Source organism: Leopardus geoffroyi, chromosome C1 (genome assembly GCF_018350155.1).
Source record: "Leopardus geoffroyi isolate Oge1 chromosome C1, O.geoffroyi_Oge1_pat1.0, whole genome shotgun sequence".
Taxonomy (NCBI): domain Eukaryota; kingdom Metazoa; phylum Chordata; class Mammalia; order Carnivora; family Felidae; genus Leopardus; species Leopardus geoffroyi.
Window position 1 is genome coordinate 117,604,109 of NC_059328.1, and position 27,339 is coordinate 117,631,447.

A 27,339-nucleotide genomic window follows, 5' to 3' on the forward strand; every position below is an offset into this window, starting at 1 on the left:
TTTACTATTAGTTTTGCAGGGAGTGGGGCTGGATTCAGCAACGTTTAAGTTGTAGCAGCTAAGCGTTGAAGAGCTTGGTGGCCACGAGTTGAACCCACCTGTGAAGCTAGCGCAAGGTAGAGAAACAGGCACGGCCAGCGTCCTTCCAGACCCACCCCAAGGGCAGCCACTATCCTGGCTTCCGGAGTTGCCCCAGGGTTCGAGAACCTGTCACCTTAAACACTCTTCATGCACAGGCACGCACCCCAGCCACCACCCCACCGCTCTCTCTGACGGCCCCTCGCATAAGCTCTCACCCCTCACCGGTAAGGAACTGCGGGAAGGAAGACAGCCTGAACCAGAGGGGGGGCTCCTTGACCCTGGGGTCACACTCTCCCGCCTGGCTCCAGACTGCTCCCCCGCCCCCCAGTCAGGGTTCTGGCTCTCTCCTCCGGACAAACAATGGTCTAGAATAAACGACCTGCCAGTGTCGCCGGGCAACTCCCACATGCTCTGTGTCTGCCCTTTCCAGACCCTCCCTGAGCCCTGGGTTCCTCTCTGTGCAAGGGTCTCCTGGATTTGACCCCTGGGGCTGTGGTGAGGAGTACATTACACAGCAGGGGCACCTAAACGCTTTGCCATGCCCCTGCATTTCTGGATATCGGCACTGACACCTCTTTCTGTGCCCCTTTGGGGGCCTCCAAGTTCCCTTTGCGCGGGAGGGGTTGCCTGTAGACAGCTCCAGAGGCTATTGGTGCACACCTCTGCTACACGCAGCCTGCCTCCATGCCTGTGCTCGGCCGTTCCTGGGCTCGTGATGCCCGCCTTCTTCCCTTCTGTCCGCTCAGAGCTGCTTAGACCCCACAGGTGCTCCTCCTCCAGGGAGGCGGCAGGTTGCCCTGGCTGCAGGGTTGGTGTGTTGGTGCCTTGTCCCCACAGCTGTGGGGGCACTAAGGGCAGGGCTGACAGCCTGGGGATCTCTGAGCCCCCATCCCCAGTGCCGACCAGCCCCTGAGAAGGTTTGGGGCCTATTTGGCCTGTGTGAGTGCATAGAGCCCCCCAGCTACCAACTGCAGAAGCCTCAGCAGAGCCCCTGCCCATGACCTCATGCCCCCAGGTCCCCTGCTGGGCCCTGGGAGCACCCATGCCTGGTGCTCCTCTGACCCCTCACCCTTGGCAAACCCGGGAAGCCCCTTTCTTCCTGGGCCACTGGGATAAACAGCCTCTGATGGGAGTTGGCCTGATGCCTTTCCATTGTTACCTCCTTCATGACTGTCTGGCCTCAAAGCCCCCTGCAGGTTCCCTTCCTCTCCCCCTCCTCCTATTCCCCCCAGCCCACTGCTAGCCTGGGTCATCCCAGGGCCCTTAGCTAATTGCTGTCCCATCCACATTCCTCACTGCAGCCCGAGAGAGCTTTTTAATGTGTAAATTGAATCATGTCCCTGTGCCCCCTGCCCTAACCTTTCCAAAGCTCCCAGTACTATTAGGAAAAAAGCCCAAATGCTCAAGGTGGCTTTTGCTTGGAGGCCCTGTGGGTGCCCCCTGCCCACCTCTCCAGCTTCATCCTGCCCACCTCCCAGGCTCTGCTCCAGCCACCTCCCAGCTCCCTACTCCTGTCACCTGTCTTCCGGCACAGGGCCTTTGCACATGCCCATTCTTCTGCCTGAAGTGCTCTCCCTTCCTCTCTGTGCTCAGACCTCCACGGGTTATCACTCTCCCAGGGAGAGCACCCTGACATCCTCTGATTGGGAAGTTACCCCCATTCCAAACGGTGGGGGGGAGGGTCACGTTGTCAAGTCCGCATGCACCGGTGTGGTTATCTGATTGCTTCTGCCCCTCCCACCTTTATGCATCAGGGACTTGGGTCCTTTCCCCCCACCGTTATATGCATACACATACACATATGCATCCATTCGGTGGTGAGCCCGCGTGGAAGATGGCAAATGTTGAGCCGTGGGCACAGATGAGGGACAGCAGAATCACAGCCAGGGCAAGTCAATATTTATGCACTGCCCTGAAGGTGCTGGGTACTGTTCTGAGCACTCCAAGGTATTAAGTTGTTTAATCTTTAAACTGTTCAATAGCATCAACTGCCCTAGAAGAAAGGAACTATTACTACTGTCGTTTTACGAATGACAGAGGCCACACAGCCAGGGGAAGTGCAGAAGTAGACTTGGAAGTCAGGCAGTTGGCCACCAAAGCACTCAGCACACCGCCTCCGCCCAGGGTAGAGAGAAGACGCACCTTGCGGGGAAGGATGTGCTTGGAGGTGGGGGCTGGGGTGGTCGGACGCACATACACACCATGTGGGAACACACAGCTGGGCCACACCAAACCCAACACTTAGTGCTTGGAGCACATCACTCAGCCTCCTGAGCCTCTCTTTGCCCATCTGTACAATGGGGGCGGTACAGCTTGGCTTGCAGAGTTATCTCGAGGACACCAGCAAACCACCGAAGAGCTGAAAGCCCAGCAGACCTTCTAAAACGAAACTGAGAATTAACGTCGCTTCTTCAGGGGCGAGGAGGACGGCTTTGATGGGCAGGATGAGCGTAAAGCTAATACTGGAGTGAGGGACAGCAAGTCTAGAAAACACAGTTGGGCCACACAGCAGTACATCTGTCACTACAGCATTCACTCATCTGTCCATTCATCCGGGCTCCTCTAGGCTTCTTTGTTCTTATTTACTGAGTTCACTCCCCGTCGGTCCTCACTTCCAAGGAAAATCAAAGATGCAAACGTGAATCCTCCCAAAGAGTCCTGTCACTTACGAACCGAGTGGCAAATGGAGAGACACGAGGTGGGAGGGACAATCCAACATCCTGTAGACTAAGAAATACACTCATCCTTCTAATGCATGTTCTAAAAAAAGACTTTGCTGCTAATATTTGGATTCCCACCCTCTCACGTGCCCCTAACAAGAGGAAACAGGGCAAATCTGACAGTGATATTCATCTCTGTTATTCCCACCCCTCGAGGGAAATATGTTTATTAATGTGCCTCTTCCCTTGATAAATTACTAAATAGAAAGAAAATCCTGGCACTCATTTCCTGTGGCTTCTCCTGTGATTTATGACCGGGGACTGGCAGAGCTGTTGCGTCCATTCATCTGTGGATGAGCCTGCGCTGATTTCTGTCAGCCGCCGGGGGGGACCGGACACCAGCCTGCCCTCACCCGGGCAGACGCCCCATGCTACCCACTCCTGCTGCCACTTGCATCTGGATCCTGTTTCAGCCACTACGTCTTTCTTTTGCTCATTCATGTGTTAGTTCATTCACCCATCAGAACCTTGTCGTGGTGACGGTATGGCAGGCATCGGGCTGGACGCTTTCGGGGATTGCAAGCAAGGGGGGGGACCCTCGGCCCTGCCCTCCTGTGAAGCTCACTGTCCAGGTGAGAGAAGAAAGTGGTGCCCAGAGCACTGGGCAGGGCTCCTGGGATTACTAGGTAACTCCAGAGTGCTTGGGGACATCGCTGTTTTCCCTGGGGGCAGCCGGGAAGGGCAGGAGGTTTGAGAACGGGCCCCCGGTGCAGGCAGACCATGTTCTGACCCTGCTTGACTGCTCTGATCTGGGTGACTTTGGGCGAGGCTCTGAACCTCCCTGAGCTGCTTCCTCACCTGGGAGATGGGCCAACAGTATCCACCTCTGGGTTGCTATGGGCTTGTGACCAGCATGTCACCTGAGCTCTGGGGGGGGGGGGGGGGGGTGTCCCAAGGACCCAGGAACCTGGAATGAGGGCGGCAGGAGGAAGCAGGGGCTGGCTCCCCAGGACATGGGCAGGGCAGGTGGGGCACCAGCAGTGGAGAGAGCTGGTGGTGGGAGCACCACCTCCCAGGAGGCCTTTCTGTGCCAGATGCTGTCCTGAGCGTGGGACTGGGACATGCCCCCCCTGGCGGTGGCAGGACACAGCCTCGTGGCCTGGCTCATGGGCCCTGGGTCCTCACCGGTTAGGGAGCATCCCTGCCCACATACCTTCTGGACTCACTGAGGAAATGCTCTAAGGAAACCCAACTGGAGGACCTCAACCTGCCCCACACTTAGCCGTCCGCAGCCCCCTCACCCCCTCTTATGGGGGGGTTGAAAACACCTCGGCTTTGGAGCCCAGAGGCTTGGGGTTGAGACTGGCCGGCACCATTTCCTAGTTCTGTGATGTAGACAAATTTAGGGCTCGGGCTCAGGGCCTCGGCTTCCTCGCCTGTAAAGTGATTTCGTGTCTGTGCCGATTCACCGGGTGACCCACATACACCACCTAGCCCGGGTCTGCACACAGCAGTCCTGCCCCTCGGGGAACCTGTGGCCTGCTCTCCTCTGCCTCAGTCTCCCTCCTGTCTGCAGGCTGGGCACGGACTCCCGGCCCAACTGGGGCCTCCGGCAGTCCCTCCAGCGGCTCCTCCTGCCTCTCTGTGGTGTGATCAATGTAATTGGTCTCTGAAAACCCCCTTGGACCCGCAGGCAGCATAAAGAACGGGCGTCAGAACGGAGGTGACATCCAAGTCAAATTAGTGTCAATATGACAATAAAATATACAGCTCCGAGGAAATATGGGCTGTAAACAGACAACATTTCAATCGGAAACATTTCAATCTTCTCAGTGTGGTGGGAGGAGGGGGTGGGTTGTGGCGGCTCCCACACTGCCGTGCAATCACCAATATTCAACAGCATAAAACAAGAACATTCCATTTTAAGGCCCCGGTGACAACCGGTGAATTCCCCGCCCTCTGGAGAACCAGTAGGCAGAGCGATAGCCTTGGACTCCCTGACCGCTGATCTATTACCTCCCAGCGCAGTATCACTTTCCACTCTTCCTGCTATAAATCAGCCTCCTTTAAGAACAAGAGGCATCGGGCCTCCATCGACCACCAGGAGGCTGAGAGGCCCCTGGCCAGGGAGGGACGCGGGAGATGCCCTTTGTCCAGCCTGCAGCCTGGTCCTGGGACCCGGGAGCAGGGCAGGGCTTGGATTTTCGCTGCAGCGAGAGCCCCGGCAGAGGCCCCCTCTACCTTCCTGCCTGCCCCACACCACCGTGGGGATCTCCTCAACGCACACTCAACCCAGATGAGGTTATTTTGGGCTTGACGGAGGCAAGGACACGGACGTCTTCCTCAGAGCATATCTGGTTTCCCATATGAGAAAAAATACAAGGTTCTATTTTAAGGTCTATTTATTTAACCCCAAAAGGTGAATGTATGAAAAATGCAAGGATTATTACACAGAGCCACCTGTGGAACTTATCAAGCACCACGAGGGCACGACTTGGCATGCTATGCACCATTGTGTATTCCTGGCACATAGGAGGTGCTTAAGAAACACCCCCAGAATGAATGAGAGAGAGAGAGAGAGAGAGAGAGAGAGAGAGAGAGAAGGCTCAGTTTCCTGAACTTCCCACAAAGTCATGAGGCCCCCTGTACCTGCACAGAGCTTACCTGTCATGGTCATGGTTATAGGAGGCTTTCTAATATGAACACACATATTCTCGGAGAGTCTCAGGACCCTTCCACAGGTGGCCTCTGAGCCTGCACAATTCTGTGACCGTCTGAGCAAAAAGAAGGTCTACACTTCACTGGGTGGACTAAAGCTTCCTGGGAGGGTCTCTCCCCACACCCATGCACCTGGGACCAGCAGGAGCTGGTGGGTTTTCCCTGCTCCCCAGTTTATAGGAAGGGAGAGGCTGGGGATACTCCAGAGGCTGACCTGAGCTGTGCGCACTGGGGTCTAATAGACGCATGTGAACAACACATCCACTTGGGTATCAGAGCTGAACAGAAATGGCTAAAACATTAAAAAAATTTTTTTGATGTTTATTTGTTTTTGAGAAAGAGAGACAGAGCATGAGCGGGGGAAGGTCAGAGAGCGGGAGACACAGAATCTGAAGCAGGCTCGAACTCACAGGCCGTGAGATCATGACCTGAGCCGAAGTCGGACGCTTAACCGACTGAGCCACCCAGGCGCCCCAGAAATGCCTAAAACGTTTTTAGAAGCAGAAGCAAATGTTCTGGTTGTAGTTCAAACTGGCTTGAAAAAAAAAAAAAAAAAAAAAAAAAAGAACCGTATTAAGTAATGACAAATACAGGATATTGTGTTGGCCTACTCTTAATTTCCTTGGATCGTAAGGGATTGGGACCAAAGGAAAAGAGTCATCTGTTCCTGAAATCCTTTAGGGTTCAGAACCGAGCCCCCCCACCCCCCCCACCCCCTGCCAAGCCTCACCCCCAGCCTCAGCAGATCTGGGGTGAGAAACTGATATGCCTGCCCAGGTCCGGGATGGAAACTTCCCTCTATACCCTGAAGACAATCATGTTCCCGAGAGGAGAGGTGGAGAAAGGATGGTGGGTGGGTGTGATGAGTCCAACACGAGCACAGAGCTCTCACGCCCACTGATGAGCTCACCTCCCTTACTCCTGCTCAGCCCCAGATGCTGCCAAACGCTGAGCGCCCCTGAGAACAAAGCTGCCGTGTTCCCGGCTCCCTGCAAAGAGCCGACAGCTGCTTGACCCCGGGTAGTTCCCCAATTAGTTTGCATCTTTCTATCCTAGGTTTTTTGGTGACCACCACTCACTCACTCAGTCACTCTGCAAACACAGAGGCCTGCTCCTTGGCCGCCATGCTCCCGGACCTGGGGAACCCCCCAGTTTGTCAACGGAGAAGCAGCAGCCAGTTACAGCCCCGCAGGTGGGAGGGAGGGAGCGCGAGCAGAGCTGACACGGTTGAGCTGGGGCTGCATCCGGGTGGTGTCTCAGAAGTGGCGGCTGACTGGGATCCGAACACACGGAGCAGAAGCGAGCTGGGCAAGCCCGCAGGGAAGGGCATTGCAGGCAGAGGGAGCAGAGCAACTGTCTGGGAGGCTTCATTTGGAGCCGGGCGGTGGGAGGCAGTGTGCAAGGCGGGGGAGGTGCGGGGAAGACTAGGCTGCAGGGGAAGGCCACTCAAGCCGGGTTATAAAGCCTGAATCTTGCCCTGAGGGTGACGAAAGCCACAGGGGTGCAGAATGACGGAGGGGATGAGAAATTACTGCGAGGCAGCCGTGAGGCCGAAGGAGCCCGAGCTGAACGGCAGTGCTGGGAAGGTGGCGAATAACAGGACAGCTGGGGGGCGGGGGGTTGATGACTCAGACGTGGCAGGCCTGGGGCTGGGACGGATGGGAGGCATGGGGCGGTGGCCACGAGGAGTTGTGGCACTAGGCTAAGCACGCGGTGGACAGCGACACAGGCAATCGATAGACAAAACTCCCACAGGAGGGGAAGATGTGAACGAGGGAAAAGGCTAGAAAGACACAGGAAGTAGTGTTGATGGAGTCGCTCCTGCACGCCAGGCACTGGCCAAGTTCACATGCACGACCTTACTCAGTAGTGTGTTTAGTCCAACTGGCATGTGGGGCTAGGAACCACTGTCCGGACCCCATCCGGTGCCCCCGGCTCCCTTGGGTCATCTCCCACGGTGGGGACGTGCACAGGCAGTGCTGGCTTAGATGTGTCTGCAGCTCACTGCCCCAACTCCCTTCCCAAGGCCACCCCGAAGGGGAGCACCCACTCTGGCCCGGCTGCTCTAGGCTGAGCTGGAACACGTCTGGCCCAGCAGGCCCTCCCTGAGGCCATGGCTCTTGGGGTGACAGATGTGTGGTGCTGCCTGGAGGCAGTGTGCCCAAGGGAAGAGCCAATGTGTTGGTGATAAACAGCGGGGCTTGAAACCCCAACTCACAGCCTAGGCAAGTCACACGACCCCAGTGTGCTCATCTTAAAGTAGAGATGACAATTCCAGCCTCAGAAGATGGCCGAGGGCAGTCACAGGGGAGAGTGTATGGAAAGGCACAGGATGGAGGTGGCTGTCACACAGGCACATGGCAGGTGCTCATGTTGGCTGACTCAGCCTCTCCTGCCCTCTGGGGACACCTGCCTGACCAGACCCTCTGCCGTGGTTTGTCTGTGTCTGCCCGCTGTCCAGCTGGCCTGGTGCCGGCCACCCTGAGGCCTTGGGAGGCCCTGCGTGGGGGGATGTGATGTTCGGACGTGGCTATTTGAGGACTAGTTGCATTGTACCTGTTGTCTGGTTTCTAATTTTGACAAGTGGCCTGTACACACAGCTTTACTTGAGCCCCACCCTCGCCACCTGCTGACACGCCGCCTGCCTCCCTGTGGGGAGCACCAGAGGGCTATGGAGAGGCACAGGGGCGGCACAGACCCAGGGATCACATTCTGATGGCATCCCTCAGGCCATGTCAAGGGTGATGGGGCCGTGAGAGCCAGTGTTGGGAGAGGCTCCAGGGCTCTTCCCCAGCAACACTCTTGTGGGGAAACAGGTAGTGCCCAGCGGGGTTCAGGAGCCACACGAGGTCGCTCTTGTAAGTGTGAGGCGAGAAGGGCAGAGAGAGACAAGAAGGATCCAGAAGAGGGGAGAGGAGGGAGAAGGCGTGTGTCCTGGAGGAGGCAAGAGCTCAGCCAGGTCTTAGGAAGTGAGGGGCTCAGCTTTGCCCCAGGCAATAAGGGGGAGCTGCAGTGGCTGGTGTGGACAGCCAGTACTGGGGGACAGGAGGGGGCTGAGGGGTGCAGGGACCCGCCCTGAGTCACGCGGCCCGGTAAGTACCAGGCCATCCCTCTCTGGCAGGTCTCCCCGTGGGCCTGCGTGCTCCCTGCCATCGGGGACTGCAAAAGCCATCCCAGGCAGAGCTGGAGGAGGATAAATCTGCAGAAGCCGCCTGCCCCCCCTGCCCCCTGCCGCTGTGGTTTCTAGCTCCACTACCTGGACCTTCTGCTTCCACCTTGCCCTTAAGCCTTCTCAAATCAGCAGCCGCAATGGAACTCCTTTTAAGAATAAGTCTGATCTCAGGGCACCTGGCTGGCTCAGTCAGTTGAGTCCGACTTTGGCTCAGGTCATGATCTTGTGGTTCTTGAGTTCAAGCCCCGTGTTGGGCTCTGTGCTGACAGCTCAGAGCCTGGAGCCTGCTTCGGATTCTGTGTCTCCCTCTCTCTCTCTCTGCCCCTCCCCTGGTTGTGCTCTCTCTCTCTCTTTCAAAAATAAATAAAATGTTAAAAAAAAAAAAAAAGTCAGGTCTCATTACTCCTCTGTCCAATCCCCCTCCAAGGGTCCCATGATGCTTAAGCCAGACAAAGTCTTACCAAGCCCTGACCAGCCTGCACAACCAGCCCCAGAAATCTGGCCTCACCCTACTCCTGCCCCACCCACTCACTGGGTGCCAGGCATGCTGGCCTCCTGGCTTTTTCTTGAACTCAGAGGGCATGCTGCTGCCTCAGGCCCTTTGCACTTGCTGTTTCCCTGCCTGGATCATTCTTTCCACATATTTCTGTACTGCTCACCTCCTTTAATTCTTGCTTGGATATCATTTTCCCAGGGAGGATTTCTCAATTTCCTCATTCAAGACTATACCCACCCCCCACCCCCCACTTCACCCCAGTGCTTCCTACTCCATTCTTGGCTTTGTCTCTCCCTATCACGTTGTAAGTTCCATGAAAGCAGAAACGAGTGTGTTTTGTTCCCCAGTCTGCAATTGCTAAAACATGTCCTGGCTCGCGGCGACTCACTAAGTGTTTGTGGGAGTTGCTCAGACTCGGTCCCCTGCGGACAGCAGTCATGGCAAGGATCCCAGACCACTCCTTAGGGCTCCTCACCCACAGAAGGAGCGGCGTCCCCTCTCCCGCTCCCCGCCCCCGCCCAGCACTCACCATCCACCGGATTGAGGTAGTCGTGGAGGTGGGGTGCACTGGCGGCACCCCCACTCTGCACCAGCAGGTCCCCGTATGGTGCAGGGTGGCCCGCCATGAGAGTCATCTGGTGGTAATAGTCTGAGGGGTTGGTGCCCGGAGGGGGGAGGCCAAACAGTCCCCTCTCCTTGAGGTGCTCGTGGGCCACTGTGGGCAGGAGGGAGGGAGAGAGAAAGAAGCCATCAGGACATGGCACCAAATAGAGAAACACACATACGGCTTGGCGAGCTCCCCCTAGTGCCCGCCGGTCCTTCCTCTGCCCCTGGGTCCCCTCCCCCCACTGAGCAGACGAGGTAGGGTGGGGCGTGTTCCTGCCGATGGGGACCCAGATCCCGTACGCCTCCGTGTCCGCAGAGCCGTAAACAACCGCCCCTTCCTTCCCGTGCAGGCCCCACAGGAGACAAGAGCCCCAGGCTGACAGCATCCCCTGTCCACCGTCCAGCAGAGCCTTCAAAAGGAAACGAAGATGTAAACTTTTTTTATTAGTTTTCTTTATTTTTGAGAGGCAGGGAGAGACAGAGCGCGTGTGGGCGAGGGGCAGAGAGAGAGGGAGACAGAGCTGTCAGCACAGAGCCCGACGCGGGGCTCGAACTCACGAGCTGTGAGATCATGACCCGAGCCAAAGTCGGACGCTTGACCGACTGAGCCACCCAGGCGCCCCGGGAAACGAAGACGGAAACGAAGACGCTGTGAGGGTCGGCCTGGCCTGAACAGTCACGGCGAGATCACCCGGACCCGGCCAGATCAAGCTCCCGGCCTGGCCTGCGACCGCGGGACCCGAGCTGTCTGCCTCCAGCCCTGCACTCAGCCCCTCCGGGGGCTCAGCCAAGAGGCAGGGAGGATGAACTTCGGAGCATCTTCGAGGGGGCCTGGCACTCTGGCGCGGAGCTTGGAGCCACACATACCCATTGAGAGTCCTGCCTTTCACCAGGTGTGCAAAACTGGGAAGGGGCCTCCTTTCTCAGCTGCCTCAGTTTTCCATCCGTAACACGGAGGCACTAATACTCACGACTCAAGTTACTATTCAAAATGTCAGTGATGGCCGGCATCGTGCTGAGTGCTTGCTGGGCCTGCGCGGGCAGTGCTGAGGGACTCACGTTCATTCTCAGTGTCAGCATCCCCATGTGCTATGACCTCAGGGCCACCATTACCACCACCCCCCACTGGCAGATGGGGACTCTGGCAGTCTCTGCTCTTTGTCTTGGCAAAAAGCAAAGATCTCATCCGTATGCCCTGGGCAGAGAGAAGCCAGTCAATGGAAACAGTCACCCTCTTCCTCTTCCTCAACTTCTGCCGTATCCACTAGAGAGAGCCCTGGCCTGCAGCCAGGATGATGCCCCACGGCCTCTGCCTACCCTGTCCATGCCTGAAACACCCTCCCGTCCCCCTTCCTTCTGGATGTCCGCCTCCTCCCTGAAGCCTTCCCTGGAGGGCCCGTTTGTCCTCAGAGCACACGCGGTCTGGCAGACGCTGCCTCTCATAGCTGATGAACTTTCTGGGCCTCGTGTGGGCAAGTGCTGGGGCTGACACACCAGCGGTGTGAGCCTGTCGTGCTGTCTCTACTCACTTGGGAGCTTGGTTCAGGGCCAGCGAGGTCTCAGGGTTTCAGTCTGCAAATTAGCCAAGTGCCCTCTGGAGCTGGCCCCATGCCTGCTTTCTCAAGGGACTGGGGCGGAGGATAAGTGGGCGTGACAGGAGCCACGGCGATGTTTATATGGAAATCAGGCATCGAATTAGTGCTCCACAACTCTAAGTCCCTCCTTCAAGGGATGGGCTACACCGTTATCCACTGAAACTACTGTGTCCTTGTCTCTTCTAGAGACATCTCTCAGGGCCTCTGACCCACGAGCCGTGTGTCTTAATCTCCTACAGCTGCCGTGACAGGTTCGTAAGTACAAACTCAGCGCTGACTGCTGTTTGAACAACACAGTCCTGGAGGCCAGAAGTCCGACGTGAAGGTGTCAGCAGGGTCACACTCCCTCCAGAGGCTCGAGGGGATAATCTGTTCTGTGCCTCTTCCTCCAGCTTCTGGGGGTTCCCAGTTTCCTTGGCCGGTGGCCACATCTCTCCCATCTATGCGTTGTTCTCTCATATGTCTCTTGTGAGGACACTTACCGTTGTATTTAAGGCCCACGCGGACATTCCAGGATGATCTCCTCATTCAAAATCCCCAACTAAATCACATCTGCAAAGGCCTTTTTTCCAAATGAGGCAACACTCTCAGGTTCGGGGAGTGGGGTGTGGACGCATCTTCCCGGGGGCAGGCACGGTTCGGCGCACTGCACCGCGTGCGAGGTTCAAGGCCAGGGCAGCATCCTCACGCTCCGCGCCAGCGCATCGCTGGCTGGGTCATCAGCAGAGGCGTGGAGAAGCACAGGCCCACGTTCCGGAGTCGGCGGCTCAATGTGGAGGCAGCGAAACGCTTCGCCGTGGAGATTTCAGGGCTGGGGTCCGACCCCTTGGGAGTCACTTCAGAACGGCCACACTGCAGCCAGCCACTTTCACGTCCTGTAGTTGCTGGCAGTTGCCTCGTCTGGTTTCTTGGTGGTAAAGACGAGGCGAAGTGCAAAACACATGGCTAGAGCAACGAGTCAGATAGTCCTTTCTGTGTATTTGGAGGCTGGAGTCCTTTTCCTTGTGAAACTCCAACCTGAGCCTCTCAGGTCCGGGACTCAGCTCCACCTTCCAGTCATATCCACAAAGTGGGGGAGGGCACATCGCCCCTGGTGAGGACGGGATGTGGTTAGGAGGGACCCGCTGGGATGGTGTTTCCCGGAGCCTCTGCCCACGGGCTCCTGAGTGCAAAGTCCTTAGAAATGTCTGTCCTCTGGAACGTCCCTCTGCCCGATAGTTTCAGTGGGCAGATTCTGAGAAGATGCAACCCGGTTGTTTTTTGACAAAAACGGCAGCAATAAGTGGCCACCGGATACCATGGGGACAGCGCTCCAAGCTAGGGGTGGGGTGGGAGCACTTCCGGGATGACAGGGTGGGCGGGGCCAGCTCCCAAATGTGCTTACTAGCGTCCTGCGTGAGTGTGTAGGTGCATGTGTGTGCGTGTGCGTGTGTGTGTTTGTATGGGTGCATCGGTGAGATGGTGATGGGGCTGGAAGTAGCACGTTGTTTTTGGAAGTACTACATTTTAGATCTGAAAACCATATTCGCCTCCCGTGACGTGTCTCAAATTAACTGGATTGGGGGAGGGGAGGCATCTGATCTCCCAGCTGGACCAGGCAATTCTCTCTCAAGCATCTGACCTGAGACACACCAGGCCATCAGTGCTCACATGTGGAGGCTTGGGGTGTCGTTTGGAGGCCACGTGTTGACCTGCAAGGGGCAGAAGCCAGCCCGGCGCTGTCCTCCTTCTGCTCTAGGGGCCCATGAGACGGGATCCAACGCCCCCTCTACTTAACCAGAAGCAGAGTTTGGTTTATTGCAACCAAATAGTTCTCACCTCTGATAAGATCTACAAGAACAAACACACCCGGCCATTATTGTACATAATTTGCATGCAAAAAGGTGTTTACGGAACAGCTCTCAAGAACAATGGTCCCCAGACCCTGTTGGCTCTCGCCACTTACTGAACACCCGTTGTTCAGGGTGGTGGGGAGGAATGTCAGCCTGCTCACTGTTGTCCCAGAGGACTGGGGCTGGGGAATCAACACTATTAGGGTTAGTGGCCCTGTCCCCCAGTCCCCCCAGGCCCTACTCACCGTCAGCGGGGCTAAGGCCCCGGGCCGCAGAGATCGTGGGGAGTGTGGGGCTGCTGTGCATGGCACGGAGGTAATGCTCCATGTGGGGGCTCACGTAGGGGTGGGGGGCGTTGAAGGGGGACTCCCCGGGGCCGGCGGGGTGTGGGGAAAGCCGGATCAACGAGATGTCGGAGATAATGGGGCTGCCACTCAGGGCAGGAGGCCTGCAAAGACAAAGGAGCAGTGTAAGAAGGCATGGCCAGTCGTAGAAGGACGTGTGGGGGACCCGGCTGAGACGCGGGCTCGGTCCGCGTAGTAGTCTGAAGTCGCACACATTGGCTGGCACATGCGGGCTGAAAACTCCTGTGTGCTGGTGCGGCCGCCCACCGGCCGATCTGGTGATGGCGATGAAATTCGTCATACACACATTTGGATTTGCGGGACCACAGGCTCAATGGGCCACACTGTCCCACTGCTTCTCCAGTACCTGTTCAAAGCTGGACAAACAGAAATAACACAACTCTTTATTAAATGACTGGATGCATGCGTTCTGTATGAATGAAAAACAGAACATGAGAACTCTAATACCAGGGGCAAGATGCAAAGAGCTCATTCCCTTTTTGTTTTTATTTTTATTATTTTTTTTTCAACGTTTATTTATTTATTTATTTTTTTGGGGGGGGGGGCAGAGAGAGACAGAGCATGAACGGGGGAGGGGCAGAGAGAGAGGGAGACACAGAATCGGAAACAGGCTCCAGGCTCTGAGCCATCAGCCCAGAGCCTGATGCGGGGCTCGAACTGACGGACTGCGAGATCGTGACCTGGCTGAAGTCGGACGCCTAACCGACTGTGCCACCCAGGCGCCCCACCCTTTTTGTTTTTAAATATATATATTTTTTATTTTTCAAAAGTTTGTTTCTTTGTTTGTTTATTTAGAGCATGCATGCAAGCAGGGGGCGGGGCGGAGAGAGAAGGAGAAAGAATCCCAAGCAGGCTCTGCACTATGCAGAACCTGACTCAGGGCTCAATCCCACAAACCATGAGATCATGACTGGAGCCGAAGTCAAGGGATGCTTAACCCACTGAGCCACCCAGGCGCCCCTAAAGATTTCAGTTTTAAGGAATCTCTACATCCAACGTGGGGTTCACACTCACAACCCCGAGATCAAGAGTTGCACGATCAAGAGCCAGCCAGGCGCCCCAAAGAGCTCACGTTCCTAACAGAATTGAGAGAAAGGGAGGAATCGGGAGATGCTCTGAAAGTAGAGAACTTTGGTTTGGAGGGGTAGTTGCTGCTGCGGAGCACCCAGCCACAGGATTAATTGCGAAGGAGCAGAGCAGGGTTCAAGAAGAGTTCTGGAATGCTGAGCTGCAATAAAATTCTACAATATCCTTTTAGTTTTCCTTACACGGATTTTTTTTTTTTAACGTTTATTTATTTATTTTGGGAGGGGGTAGAGGCACAGAAAGAGAGGGAGAGAGAGAAAATCCAAACAGGCTTTGCACTCTCAGCATGCAACCTGACGTGGGGCTTGAACCCATGAACTGTGAGATGGTGACCTGAGCTGAAATCACGAGCTGGATGTTTAGCCGACTGAGCCACCCAGGTGCCCCTTTTGGAATTTCTTTTAATGCTAACACAGCCTCACTTCTTGGGTGCCCACCAAAGGTGAGGCATGCACTTGGCCTGGTCCCTGTGGCCCGGCTGGCATGGCCGAGGGCCACCTCCATGTCCCCTGCTCAGTCCTCCAGGGGGCACTGACTCCACTGGACACAAGGACGGGGTCTTTCCACTAGGTCTGCTGCTCACTTGGAGCTTCTAGGCGGTTGTTCGCATGCTGGCTGCAGGTCATCTACCCCAAGACTTGCCCATTAAAGAAAAATAAGGCTTTAGAAGAGAAGTAGCTATGAAACCACAGCTGAGTCACGGGTGACCAAATTTACCAAGATACAATTTCCACTTTTTCAGAACGTGGGGTCTCCCTGTGATCCGACACAGCGCAAAGAAAAGAATATGTGTTAGCAGCAGACGAACCCGCGTTAGGATCCCAGCCGTTATCAGCTCAGTCACACGAGCAAGCGATTTAACCTCTGCAAGCCTCAATTTCCTCCACTGGAATACAGAGATAATAATGCCTTTTTCATGAGGCTGCCCTAAGGATGAAAGTCTCCCAAACGGTACCTGAGACACAGCCGTCAGCTGGTAAACGAGAGCTGTTACCACAGCATCAGTGCCACACTTGGAGGGCAAAACCCAGGTGTGCCCCAGAGGCTGTCAAAACCTCCCCCATGGGATTGGCCTTGGATGTGGGCAAGGGCATTGTCAGGATTGGTTACTTCAGAGCGGGGATGGTCTGTCCACTGGCTGCAGCGAACCACAGATAATTACTGCTTGTGTTTAACAGTGCCCGAAAACCGTGCCTGCGACACCGTGCACGCCGGGACCCAAGCAGGTGACATCCAGATGTCTTAACATCTGGGTTTCACAAACTCCCCGCTGGGAGGGCCTAAGCATTCTGCTACATTGGTTTCTAGCTTTTGCAGATGTGATTGCAATGGACGCGCAGACCCAACGAACCTGCCAGGCCACGTTCACACTGGTGTGCTTCTGCCCACACCGATTCTTGGCCTCCGATGCCCTCCTGCACCTTATAAGGCAAATCCCTTCTCTACCTTGTAAGCCCAGGGGAGGGAACTGCCTTGGGGACACCTTCCCTGAAGCCCCTCGCCCAGGCGTGAGCTCTCTGCTCCTTCCTCCCTGCTACGCCTGGGGTGCCTGCTGCTGGTCTTGGGTTAACGGGCCCATCTCCCAGGTAATGGGGTTCCATCTGAGGTCCCTCTATACACTAGCACCGCGCAGGGAACTAGCATCCCAGAGGCATTTCAGTGACGGCTACAAGTATGACTGCCAGGCCCTGAGCTCGGCAGAAGGGAGTCTCCAGGATAAGCCACGAGTCACGGCCTCAAGCCGCTCTCCCTCACAGGCTGCCTGCCCAGCCCAGTTCACCTGTGAGTGAACTGCATTAAGAACAAGGAGCTTAAGAGAGCAAGTCTTAAGAGAGCTAGTCTTTGCTCTAGGCAGGGGTGCTATGTGTCCAAGGGTGGGGAGGAAAGAGAACCAGACTAATTCGTCCTCTTGCTAAGGGCCAGTCTCGCTGTCTCGGGCACGGTGACCGGGGCAGGATGGACACTCACACTCCTGTGACAGGACAGGTGTTCTATGAAGACCATACTCGGAGAATAACACCTGTGGGCCGGGCCTGTGGGGCGGGGAGGAGACCTCTGACTCCTGCGCACAGATCTGGGATTGAAGGGTAAACATTCTGGAAGGCTGAGCCCACTTCAGTCAACGCAGGGTGTTCTGGAGAACGATGTGAGGCACCTCTTGTCCTCAGACCCCTTTGTCCTTCCCCCCCGCCCCCCACCCCCGAAACACATGAGTTTCCCAGGGTCTGCAGGACGCTGGCCAGGGTTGAGGTCACAGCAGCCTATGGTCATGGAAGCCGGTGGCCTTAAGTGGCCTGTCCAAGCCTCCCTGGCACCAGGGTCTCCTTGTGGGGCATAGTGACAACAGCTGAGGCCTCAAGAGACAAACCAGTGACTACATGGGGATTTAAAGGAACACGTTTAGGGCACACGACAGCCCAGTCTGTCTGAGGTGACCCCATTCCACTGACCAGATGAGTGTCTCCGAAGCAAGAGGCTGGAGAGAGGTGTTGTCATGGTAACAAGCGCACTCCTGGGGGGCTGCCCTGCCCCGGCAGGGCTGGAATCCAACCCAACCTAGCAGTTGGGCTTGGAGGTGGTGGGTGGGGCCCGAGTCCCCCCCTGGAACAGGGACATGTCTTCACACCTCCATACCGCCCCTCAGGGGACAGTGACCTCTGCGGCCCTCAAGGGAACAGGGAGCTCATGAGGACTCTGGGCCCAGAGGGGAAGTCACCCTCCATGCTGTGTGGCCAGAGAGATGCAGGCTAAGACTCTACCAAGTCCTCCTCGCTCCCGGGATAGTGTTCCCCTCATCCCAGGGGCTGCCCACCCCCACAGAGAACACTGCCAAGGACCCATTTCCCTGGTGTGACGGGGAGTGGAGCTGAGAGAGGCCACTGCCCACCCTCCCCCCCGCCCCTCCCCCCACCACAATGCAGTTTTCACAGGGTGTGCTGGTGAGACAGGTCAGCTCAGAGGGCTGATTCAAGGGCACACAGAACAACCCTTTGCTCTTCCCAGTGCCGGGAGTGCTGTCACTCTTGGCCTGGAGGCCGTGGGATCTAGGCCAGCAGAGCTCTAGCGCAGGCACAACCAAATGTTCTTCCTTTACATGAGGAGCAGGGCTGGATTCTGGAAGCTGTTTGAGGGGACCGAGGGGCCAGAAAGCAGTGGGGCAGGACTGGCACCTGGGCACTGCTTGGGCCTTCCAAAGCACTGGTTTTCTTTTGCTAACCTTGACCTTTCCCACCTAGCTGGGGGGCCCCAGCCAGCATGCTGCCCCTCCCCGGTGCCTCCCAGAACGGCACACAAAGACCAATGCTAGGTGCATGGCAGGGGGTTAGCAGGCATTAACTCTCTACCCTTCCCTTCTCTGCAACAAGTCATCTTGGGGTAGGGAGCAACTACTGACCTGGGCACCCAGAATCCAGAACAAAAGGCCCATCAGCCAACACAGCTGTGGATGACTGTCCAGACGCCTCCTCTGGGAAGGCACCCCAGATGTCCCCTCTGTACGGTGACACTTTGCTGTGCCCTCACCGGACAGCTCCTCAAGATAGGGGTGACTGCATGCCAGCTGTCAAAGGACATCGTGCACGTAGTTCCGTTTTTAATCCCAGTAAAAAATTCACCAAGAAGGCACTTCATGCCCGTTTTACAGATGAGAACACACCCAGGAAGGCAAGGTCTCTTGCCCAAGGTCACTCAGATTGCAGATAGTAGAACCACAACCAACCGAGGTGGGCTGGGCCCACGCTTGTGCTGTGCCCATCCCCTCGGGAGAGAAACGGGTGCTCTTGATGACTGTGGTTTCTTGTGAGCCGGGCTCAGGTGGGTGCAGGATCAGAGAGGGGCAGCACACGAGAGCAGGACAGCTTCCTCCCCACTCTGCGTCAGCTTCTTTTTCTGTCTTCGTTTCCACTCCATCACCATGCACAATCCAATCCAGCTCTCAGGAAGGAGCCAGAACCTCTCCCTCGCACTGTGTTGTGAATGACCGATAAGGATCCAGGGGCACAAAGGGTCCAAAAGATTGCCATTTTGACAGACCAAAGAAAGCCAAGGGAATGAATCTCAAATGGCAGAATTCCAAACATTATTAATGCGTGTGGGGGAGCGGGGAGCTTCCGAAATCACATCAATACCGCCAACTTTCTGGGCAGGTCCTTCAGGGACCTGGGGTCTCTTGGTCCCGTCCCGGGGCCCAACTGAAGGTTCCATGCCTGCTGGGTGCTTACCAGCATTTGTGAGCTGACACCAGGACAGACGTCTGTTGATGAAATCTGACCCAGCACTTAAGGCTGACCCCCAGCCACAACTTCCCTTTCTTCTTCCATTTCTATGCCATTGGCCATGGGGGCCCAACCCAGGTCTCAGTGATGGCCCGTCCAGGCCTTGAATTCTGGCAACTGGGCAGAGACTCAAGGAGGTGGCCTTGCAGGCCGACATCAACTGGACTGTAAGTTGCTCAGCTTGGACACTGCTCTTAAGCATTGCCTTCTCCCCTGCAGTCCAACTCTGAGCTCACCTGAGCCTGATTCTACCATTTGTTCCTTTGTGTATTTGCTCACATCCCCGACAAAATGGACCTGGGCACTTGCTCTGTGCCCAGGACCTATAGGGAGCCAGGAACCCTAGTGGAAGAGGCGGACCCCCAAAGCAGGTAAGCATCAGGCAGTCTCATAAAGGCTCCGTCAGAGGAAAAAATTATCTAACTCTGCACGTAAGCGTAAGGGAAGGCTTCTCAGAGGAGGTGACATTTGCGAGGGGTTCTGAAGGGTCAGTAGGAATTCGTGAGGAAGTGCATTACAAATAAAGGAAGCAGCACGTGCAAAGAAAGGCTAGAGTATAAGGATCTGTGTGAGCGAAGGCTACGCCTTGATGGAGGAACAGAGCACTTTGGGCTGGATCTGTACTGGACCCACTGGACCCACTCTGATTTTTCTCCTGGGGGTGGGGGCCATGTGACCTGAGCTCAGCTGATCAGAGCATTCCACATTCCCATGTACGGTGATCGTTTCAGAGACGGGCATAAGCTTAAGCTAGCAGTGGACTAGGTGCTCCTCGTGCAGATCCAGCCTTGCCAGAAGTTAGTAGTGTTGGCCTTTTCAGTTATCTCACCCTATGTGCTTGTTTGTTCGTTTAAACCAGTTTGAGCTAAGTTTTTCTATCATAGGCAACAGCCAAGGCAAGCTTTGACTAACACTGCCTCTCCTGGCCCAGAGTGATCCTGGGCCCAGCATCCTGCAACGCAGATCGGAGCCCTAGTTCCTCGGGCCTGTCCACCCTCCCGCCTGCAGGACTGAAGGACAGGGTGGTAGGCGTCCCGCCCAGGGCCGCTGAGGCTCACTCCTAGCTGTGTGGCTTGGAGCAGTTCAGGCACCTCTCTGAACCTGTGTGCTCATCTATAAACAGCGATCGCAATGGCGCTCTTACAAATACGTGGTGGGAAGCAGAGGACAGGTGAGCATGGGGGGGGCTGACGTGTGGGCATGAGGCACAAACGGGGGGCTCTGGGTAAGAGGAACAGCAACCGCCTCCCTGCCTCCACGTGCATGCGTGTGCATGTATGTGGGTGTGTGGGCACCTGTTGGCGATGGGCGGCAGTGGCCTGCAGCGGGGCCCAGACTCTGGGGGGCCTATCCTATGGCAGTTGACTCCTGCCCTCCCAGAGTCGGCGCTGGTCAGGAGGGCTGGCCTGGCTCCTCCTGGAAGCTGCAGGGAGGACCGGGACAGGGCGACTCCTGAGCAGGGTCTCTCCTCCACCCTCTTCCCTTCCCCCTCTACCAGGTGATGCCGCTGGACAAGGCTTCTGGGTCAGGTCCGAAGACCAGAGTGGTGGCCAGGCGCCAAGAGGAGTAAGAACGGGGAAAGCAAGCGGAGACCTAGCTGGACGGCTGCCATCCTGGCCCTAACCTGCTGCTGCCGTGGGGAAGTCGCGGCAGACAGGGGGGTCAGCCTTGGCGGAACACCGGCTGCACGCAACACATCCAGCAACTCTGCAAGGCAGCTTGTATTACCTCCATTTTAAACAGAAGGCAACCAAGGGTCAAGGGGGGTTAACCAGACTTGCCCAAGGCTGCAGAGCTCTAAGTGGCCGAGCGGAGTGGAAACTAGGCCTTTCTGACTCTGCGAGGTCAGGCTTGGCGCGTTGCCCAGAGGTCCACCCAAAGGCAAGCTTCCGCCTCAGCCGTCCGCCCTCGACAAGTTCAGCTTGGTGTCTCTTTGCAGACATTGCCTCAGCTGGTCCTTGAGCCGACCCCAGCTGGGGTGGGGTGCAGGCTGAGGGGAGCGGCCCACACTTGGAGGTGGGACCTGGGCTTTCTGGGTCTGAATTATAGCCCTGCCACTTACTGCGGACCTTGGCTGTGCCCTCTGCCCCGAGCCTCCACAACCTTGCCTGTAGGGAATGGGGCACTGGGGCCTGCCCGAGGGCGGCCGTGGCGTGGAATGAGCTCCGTAAGCGAAGTGTGCAGTGCATCCCCGGGTGCCTCGGAGATGCCCACCCCGTGCTCACCACATGTTTTTACAGATTTAACAGATGAGCAAAGGGAAGACGCACAGAGAACGGAGTGGACTCAGTGCCACCTTCCAACAAGTCCTGGGCCCCTCCGCATGTGCTGGCTCAAGAGTTTTGGCGGGAGAGAGAAGGCAAGGCCAAGGCGATGAGACCCCCACACAGCCACACACGGCTCAGCACCAAAGTGGCTGGGCCCGAGTCAGCATGCCTGCATGCTTGGGGATGGGCACCATCCCTGGGAGCTGGTAGGATGGGGATGTGCCCCCGAAGGGTGTATGGCTCCCGTGGGGCTGCAGGGGTGAGTAGGACTGTGTTTGATGGCAGGGATAGGGAGGGCATCTGACCCACAGCACAGCCTGAGCCAGGGTGCAGGGGCAGGTACCAACGCGCTCCTTACTGCGGTGGGAGGAGGGGCAGAAGTGCAGGGATGGGGCACCCGTACCCCACCCACGGTGCTGTTTGGAGAAGCAGAACAATGCAGAGCTGAGGGATGCTGACTCACTCAGACTCAGCAGGAGCCACTGGGGCAAACTCTCCCATGTGGGGGCCAGGGGCCAGCAGGAAGGACCCTTGGCGACCCAGAGAGGCTCCTGATGGACCTTTCCCTGTGGCAGGTCAGTCGGGCCAGAAACAGGCAGGGATGGACGCTCTGTGTCCCATTTCACCGACAGCACTACTGAGACCCAAAGCAGCAGTGGCACAGCTACGGTGAGGTCAGCGGCACAGCTGGACTGGAACCCCGGGACCCGGTGTTAGGGGTCACAGCCACAGCCCGCTCTAGGGGCCTTTGCCGAGGTTGAGGAAGGAGAGGTCTGGTCGCTTGGGGCTGCAGGCCTACGAACCTCAGCTCTGGCCTGCTTCTCAGGGTGTCTGAAAGCTGTGGCAGGAGAGATCCTGTGTGGTCACGCACCTGCCTCTTCTGTCCACCCTCCCTGTGCTTCCGCTCTGGTTCTGGGCCCGTGCCACACCTGCTACTCCAGTCGTGCCCTGCCTCTGTCCCCAGCTAACCTCCAACCTCTCCCTCCAAGGGTCCAGCTCAGGGCCCCCTCATTCAAGAAGCCTCCTAGCTCCACATGGAGGTCAGGGCCCTCATGAGACACTCCTGTGGAGGACAGCTCCTTCCCCGGACCCTGAGCACGTCCATCCTGGCCGAGCACTGGGCACGTGCAGTGAGCCCCTCAGGGCCTGTCCCCCACCTTGGATGGGCAGCCAGGGAGCAAGCTCAGGTCCACTCCTGCTCCCTTGCTTCCCCAGCACCCCCTCCTGTGCCCACCAGGGTTCGGACAGCATACTTAACATGTGGCTGCTGCGTGAATGAATGAATGAACGAATGAAGCAGAGAGTGTGTCCAGTGAATGGCATAGGCATTGAGGCAGAAGGCCCGGATTCCAGCTTAGCTCACTCCTAGCTGTGTGGCTTGGAGCAGTTCAGGCACCTCTCTGAACCTGTGTGCTCATCTATAAACAGCGACCGCAATGGCGCTCTTACAAATACGTGGTGGGAAGCAGAGGGTAGGTGAGCATGGGGGGCTGACCTTGTCTCTCAAAGATGCATCTATGTCCTTCCTCATCCCTTGCTAATGTCACTGTATTGGCAACAAAAAAAAGGCTTGGCAGGTGTGATTAAGGTAAGGGGACATTATGGATTATCAGGGGGGTCCTAAATGCCAGAGCAAGTGTCCTTAGAATAGAGAGAGGCAGAGGGACGCAGAAGAGAAGGAGGCAGTGTAATCACGGGGGCACAGGCTGGAGGGATGCGACCACAAGCCAAGGAACACTGGTGGCCTTGCAGAGGCTGGAGGAGGCAAGGATAAATCCTCCCCTAGAGCCTACGGAGGCAGCACGGCCCTGCCAACGCCTTGATTTCAGCCCAGTGATAATGACTTTGGACTCTTGATCTCCAAAACCGCGAGGGAATCCATTTCTGTTGTTTTAAGCCACTGAGTTTGCGGCAGCTTGCTGGGAGCCAAGACGGTATGTAAAGCATATTGTGCTGGTGTGGAGTAGGCCTGTGGGAGGTCCTGACATCACCGTCACTATTACTGTCACCTGTCTTCCGAGACTGTTCAGCTCTCAGAGAGCAGGGTCTGTGTGTTATTTCCTGGAGTGGCCTGGCCCCCCGTGGGCGCTCCATTGGCAGCAAGCTGGGGAGGAAGGGGAAACTCCCCTCCACGCTGGGAGGGCATCTGAGCACGCTCACAGGGCTCCGCAGCATGCCTTCCTGCCTGCCACCCGGATTACACGGTCACTGGCTCCCCATAGCTGAACGCGCCCTGCATGTAGCCCTGACATGCCAGCCCCTCCCGCCCCGGAGACCGCTGGCTCGCATGTACTCATCCTGCCTTTGGGTTGAGAGGCCGCCACCCACCAGGATCACAGGGCCATGGGTGGAGTCAGAGGGCTCAGGGTAGGGAGGCTGTGACCCCTCTGCCGTTACCGAGCCGCTCAGGGCCAGGCACCCACTTTCTGGGAAACACTAGGCAGCTGGCCTTGGGCCCACTGATCTGCTAGAAGGCCAACGAATACCCCAAAGCTGGTCTTCCTGCTCTGAGCCTCCTCGAGCCAGGGCTCCTTAGCACCAGGACTGGGTGAGGAGGGCAGGCATGTGTCAACGCTCGCGGCCCTATGCCTGATAGCGGATAGACGGCCGATGAGCTCCTCTGGGTGGACTTCAATCTCTCCTGCAAGGGTTTTTGCTGTTTCTTGGTCTTCTGTTTATTTGGTTCATTCGGGGTGTGTGAGAGTGCACACTGGCAAGCTTGCTTCTGGCGCTTTCCGTACAGGAATTTAAAAAGTTCCAGAAATCAGGTCCCATTCAGAATATATACCCAGAGGGTTTGCAAGGGTAAAGAGATGCAAACTGCCATTCTTTGGGAAAGCGCTGGGGAACTGCCCCTCTCCAAATCAGAGCCCAGTTCATTTTCTGTGAAAATCTGGCTGCCCTCTGCCCATGTGGGGAAGCTCTATAAATCAGCAGAAAGGATAACTGTAAACAGGGCCTGGGACCACATCATCCAGCCATTCAGTGATTTGTTCGTGGGTTCATGCGTTAGTCCCTCTGTCGGCCGATGTTCACTGAGTGTGGGCCTCTGAGGGCACTGGGTGGGGAGCTAGGGGTACTGAGGAAGACTCGGTCAGCATCCCACACCGAGGAAACAAGAAACTTGCCTGACAAGTGCTGCACCAGGGGTGTCTGGTCAACTCTGACATTCCCAAGGTTCACCTTGAACCCATGCTTGCACAGATCTCAGCAGAGAAGTGTGAGTCCCCATGAGGCTATGTTGATGACCAGCCGTTAGGGCGATGAACCTGGGGATCCAGCCATGAGTTTGGGAAATTACAGCCCCCTAAGCCTGCAGTCTACTTCAGTGCCTTGACAGAATCACCACGCTGGGACCTCTGGGGTCGCAGAGGAGAGTGGACACTAACTGTAGCCTACCAACAGTATACAAAGTACTGGAACAGAAAGAGGGTGGGAGGGAAAGAATTTACTCATTCTGCTGGGGCCATCTGAGATGGCTTCCTGCAGGAGGTGGCACCTGAAACTGGGCCTCAATTCTTACAGAGAAACGGAAAGGAGGCAGTGAGTGGCGCAGACCTGGGGTTCCGAGGCAGGAGAATAACTGAACAAAGAGCAGGTCGTATCGGGAAACAGCTACCAGAGTCCCGGAGTTGAAAGTCAGACCACACAGCTGGGTGGGAGGAGAATGTGTGGGGAACCAGGAAGTGTGTTCGTTGGGAACCTGAGTTGGGTTCCCAAGTCAATCACCTGACTTGGGTTATAAAAGGAACTTCCCTTCGTTGCAGACACCTCATCATGGGATTGAAAAGAACAAGCACAACCTGAGAGAGGATATTTGCAACACCGATAACTAATTATGGAATGAGTGGCCTTACTATATACAAAGCTTATTCACATCAATATGAAAAAAGGCACCTCCATACAGAAATGAGCAAAACAGCTCAACAGGCACTTCACAAGAAGGAAACGTTATTGGCCAATAAATAGACGAAAGGATGCTCAGCTTCACCAGTAATCAGGAAAATAGAAAATCCAAATCACAGGAGACACCAAAATTGTGGCAAAAAATTAAATGTTGCTGACATTACCCTGCTAACAAGGATGTGGAGGAAGCCGAGCTCTCAAACCCTGTTGGAGGCGAAACCTCCCAGAAAACATCTGGCAACATCCAGCGTTAAAACGTGAACACCCCATGACTCAGCAATTTCATTCCCAGACATACATTTATTCTAAAGAACAGCCAGCCATACGTGGGGCCCAGAGGATGGAACAGGCGCGTTCACTGCGATGATGTTTGAAGTTGCAAAAACAAAGACACGTCCCGGATGCCTGTCAATACAGACTGCTTCAGAGTCATGAGAATTCACCACCCAAGAGCCCCGTGCATTAACGGGTGAATCTCTGGAACATAATTTGACCCATGAAAGTAGGTTCCCAGCGAATACACTTGCAATGATTCTGTTCATATCAAGCACGCAAAGCAAAACTAAACGATGTGTTGTTAGGGGAATCAGACATAGAGTGGAACCATCATGGATGCAAGGGGATGATAAATCTGAGTGGTGGAAGTGAGGGTGCCTGGGGCAGGGCAGCGGAGGGACACATAAGGACCTTAAAGGTGCTCGCGTGTCCCCAGTCCCTCGCCTGGGCAGGGAACGACACGTATGATATTCCTACTCTTTGTATCTTTTTTTTTTTTCCCACAGAGAGAGCTGGGGCCCGGAAGGGCAGAGGGAGAGAGGGAGAGAGAGAGACAGAAAGAGACAGAGAGAGAGAGAGAGAGAGAGAGAGAGAGAGAGATTCTTAAGCAGGCTCCATGCTCAGTGTGGAGCCCGACACAAGGCTCCCTCCCACGACCCTGGGATCATGACCTGAGCTGAAATCAAGAGTCAGACACTCGACCGACTGAACCACCCAGGCACCCCTACTCTTTTATATCTTAACCATGCTTTTGCTCGTCCTTTTGTATGTCTTCAATATTTAATAAGCCTAAATCTTAAAGAGGATGGTTGGCTTCTGGTTAGAAGTTGGCTGAGCGGACGGGGGCTCTGTGGTGGGGAGCTGAGAGACCGCAGGGCTGGTCGTGAACTTGTGTGGGCGTCTGGGAAACCTCTGGGGGCCTGGTGGTTGTCTCCCTGTCACCCAGTGGGCTCATCTTGGCTGCTCCGTCTGTCTGCTGCCCAGGCTCCCTCCTGGCCCGCCCCAGCCTGTCCGACAGGCCTGCTCTGCGGCCGACGTACGTCTTTATACGCATGCGATCCATTCGACCCTCCACTCACCCCGTTCCCAGACCCGCACACTCCACCAGACCTAGCCAAGCCGCCGGCTTTCAGCTGTCACTCCCTACACAGAGCCGTAATAAAGAAATCACTGTTTTCAGCTGACAAAGAGCAGATTTCTTACTAAGTAAACACTGATGTTTTGGTAGGGAAATTAGGTTATAAAACTGCACCGACAAAGGAGGCCATACACATGGACTTGGTTAAGATCTAGCCACGCAGGCAACAGGGGTTAATTCGATTGCCCACCCTTTATCACATTCCCCCCTGCTCCCTTGGAACAGAAGGATAGGAAGGTTATCAGCTTTTTCAAACATAAAAACCAAAAAGATAAAAGACAAGAGAGAAGTATCAAGGAGACTTTTCGTAGCCAAGCGATGACTTAGACAGAGCTGGGGAGGGGGTGGCGGGAGAGGCCTTGGATTTGAGCCATGTGTGGGGGATGGGGGTGGGGCAGGAACACAGCTGGCCCCCGGGAAGAGGCCTGGATTAGGTCCTCTCCAGGTGACCTGTGCTGGGGTTAACCTCTGCGTATGTGAGGCCTTTGTCTGTAAGAACAGCCAGACTGAGCACAGTCTGAGCCGAATCTTCCAGAACGTCACGGCTTTATGGGGACTGTCATACCACAGGGCAAATGCCAGGGGGCTGGAAGGGGAGCCGTGGGTGGAAGGCAGGAGGGGTTCATCACACTGCCCTAGGGGTCTAGGTTTAGGCCACGAGAAAAGTCCCTGATGGCGGGTGGCTTACACGCAGGGAACCTCCTCCACAGTGAGAATTCTTCAACTCTGGCCTGGCCTGCCAAAGTGGTGTGTGGAATTTCCTTTCCTGGATGCCTGTCAAAACTAGATGGATAATTCCAAATAGTTTAGATAAAAAGTCTTCTTAGAGGTGGGTGTGCTGCCGATTTTTACCCAATTTTGAGTCCA

The 27,339-nt window shown here is 56.0% G+C and overlaps 1 protein-coding gene across 4 annotated transcripts in view; it reads right to left on the reverse strand.

Annotated features, from left to right (window-relative positions):
- GLI2 (GLI family zinc finger 2) overlaps positions 1 to 27,339 on the reverse strand; it is a 257,356-nt gene that overhangs the window by 25,279 nt on the left and 204,738 nt on the right. For all 4 annotated transcript variants that reach the window (XM_045479495.1, XM_045479497.1, XM_045479498.1 and 1 more), the window contains 2 exons: positions 13,406 to 13,608; positions 9,657 to 9,842 (listed from right to left, as the gene is read on the reverse strand). In XM_045479495.1, coding sequence (XP_045335451.1) covers positions 9,657 to 9,842; positions 13,406 to 13,608 — 389 coding nt within the window. The remainder of the gene's footprint in view (positions 1 to 9,656; positions 9,843 to 13,405; positions 13,609 to 27,339) is intronic.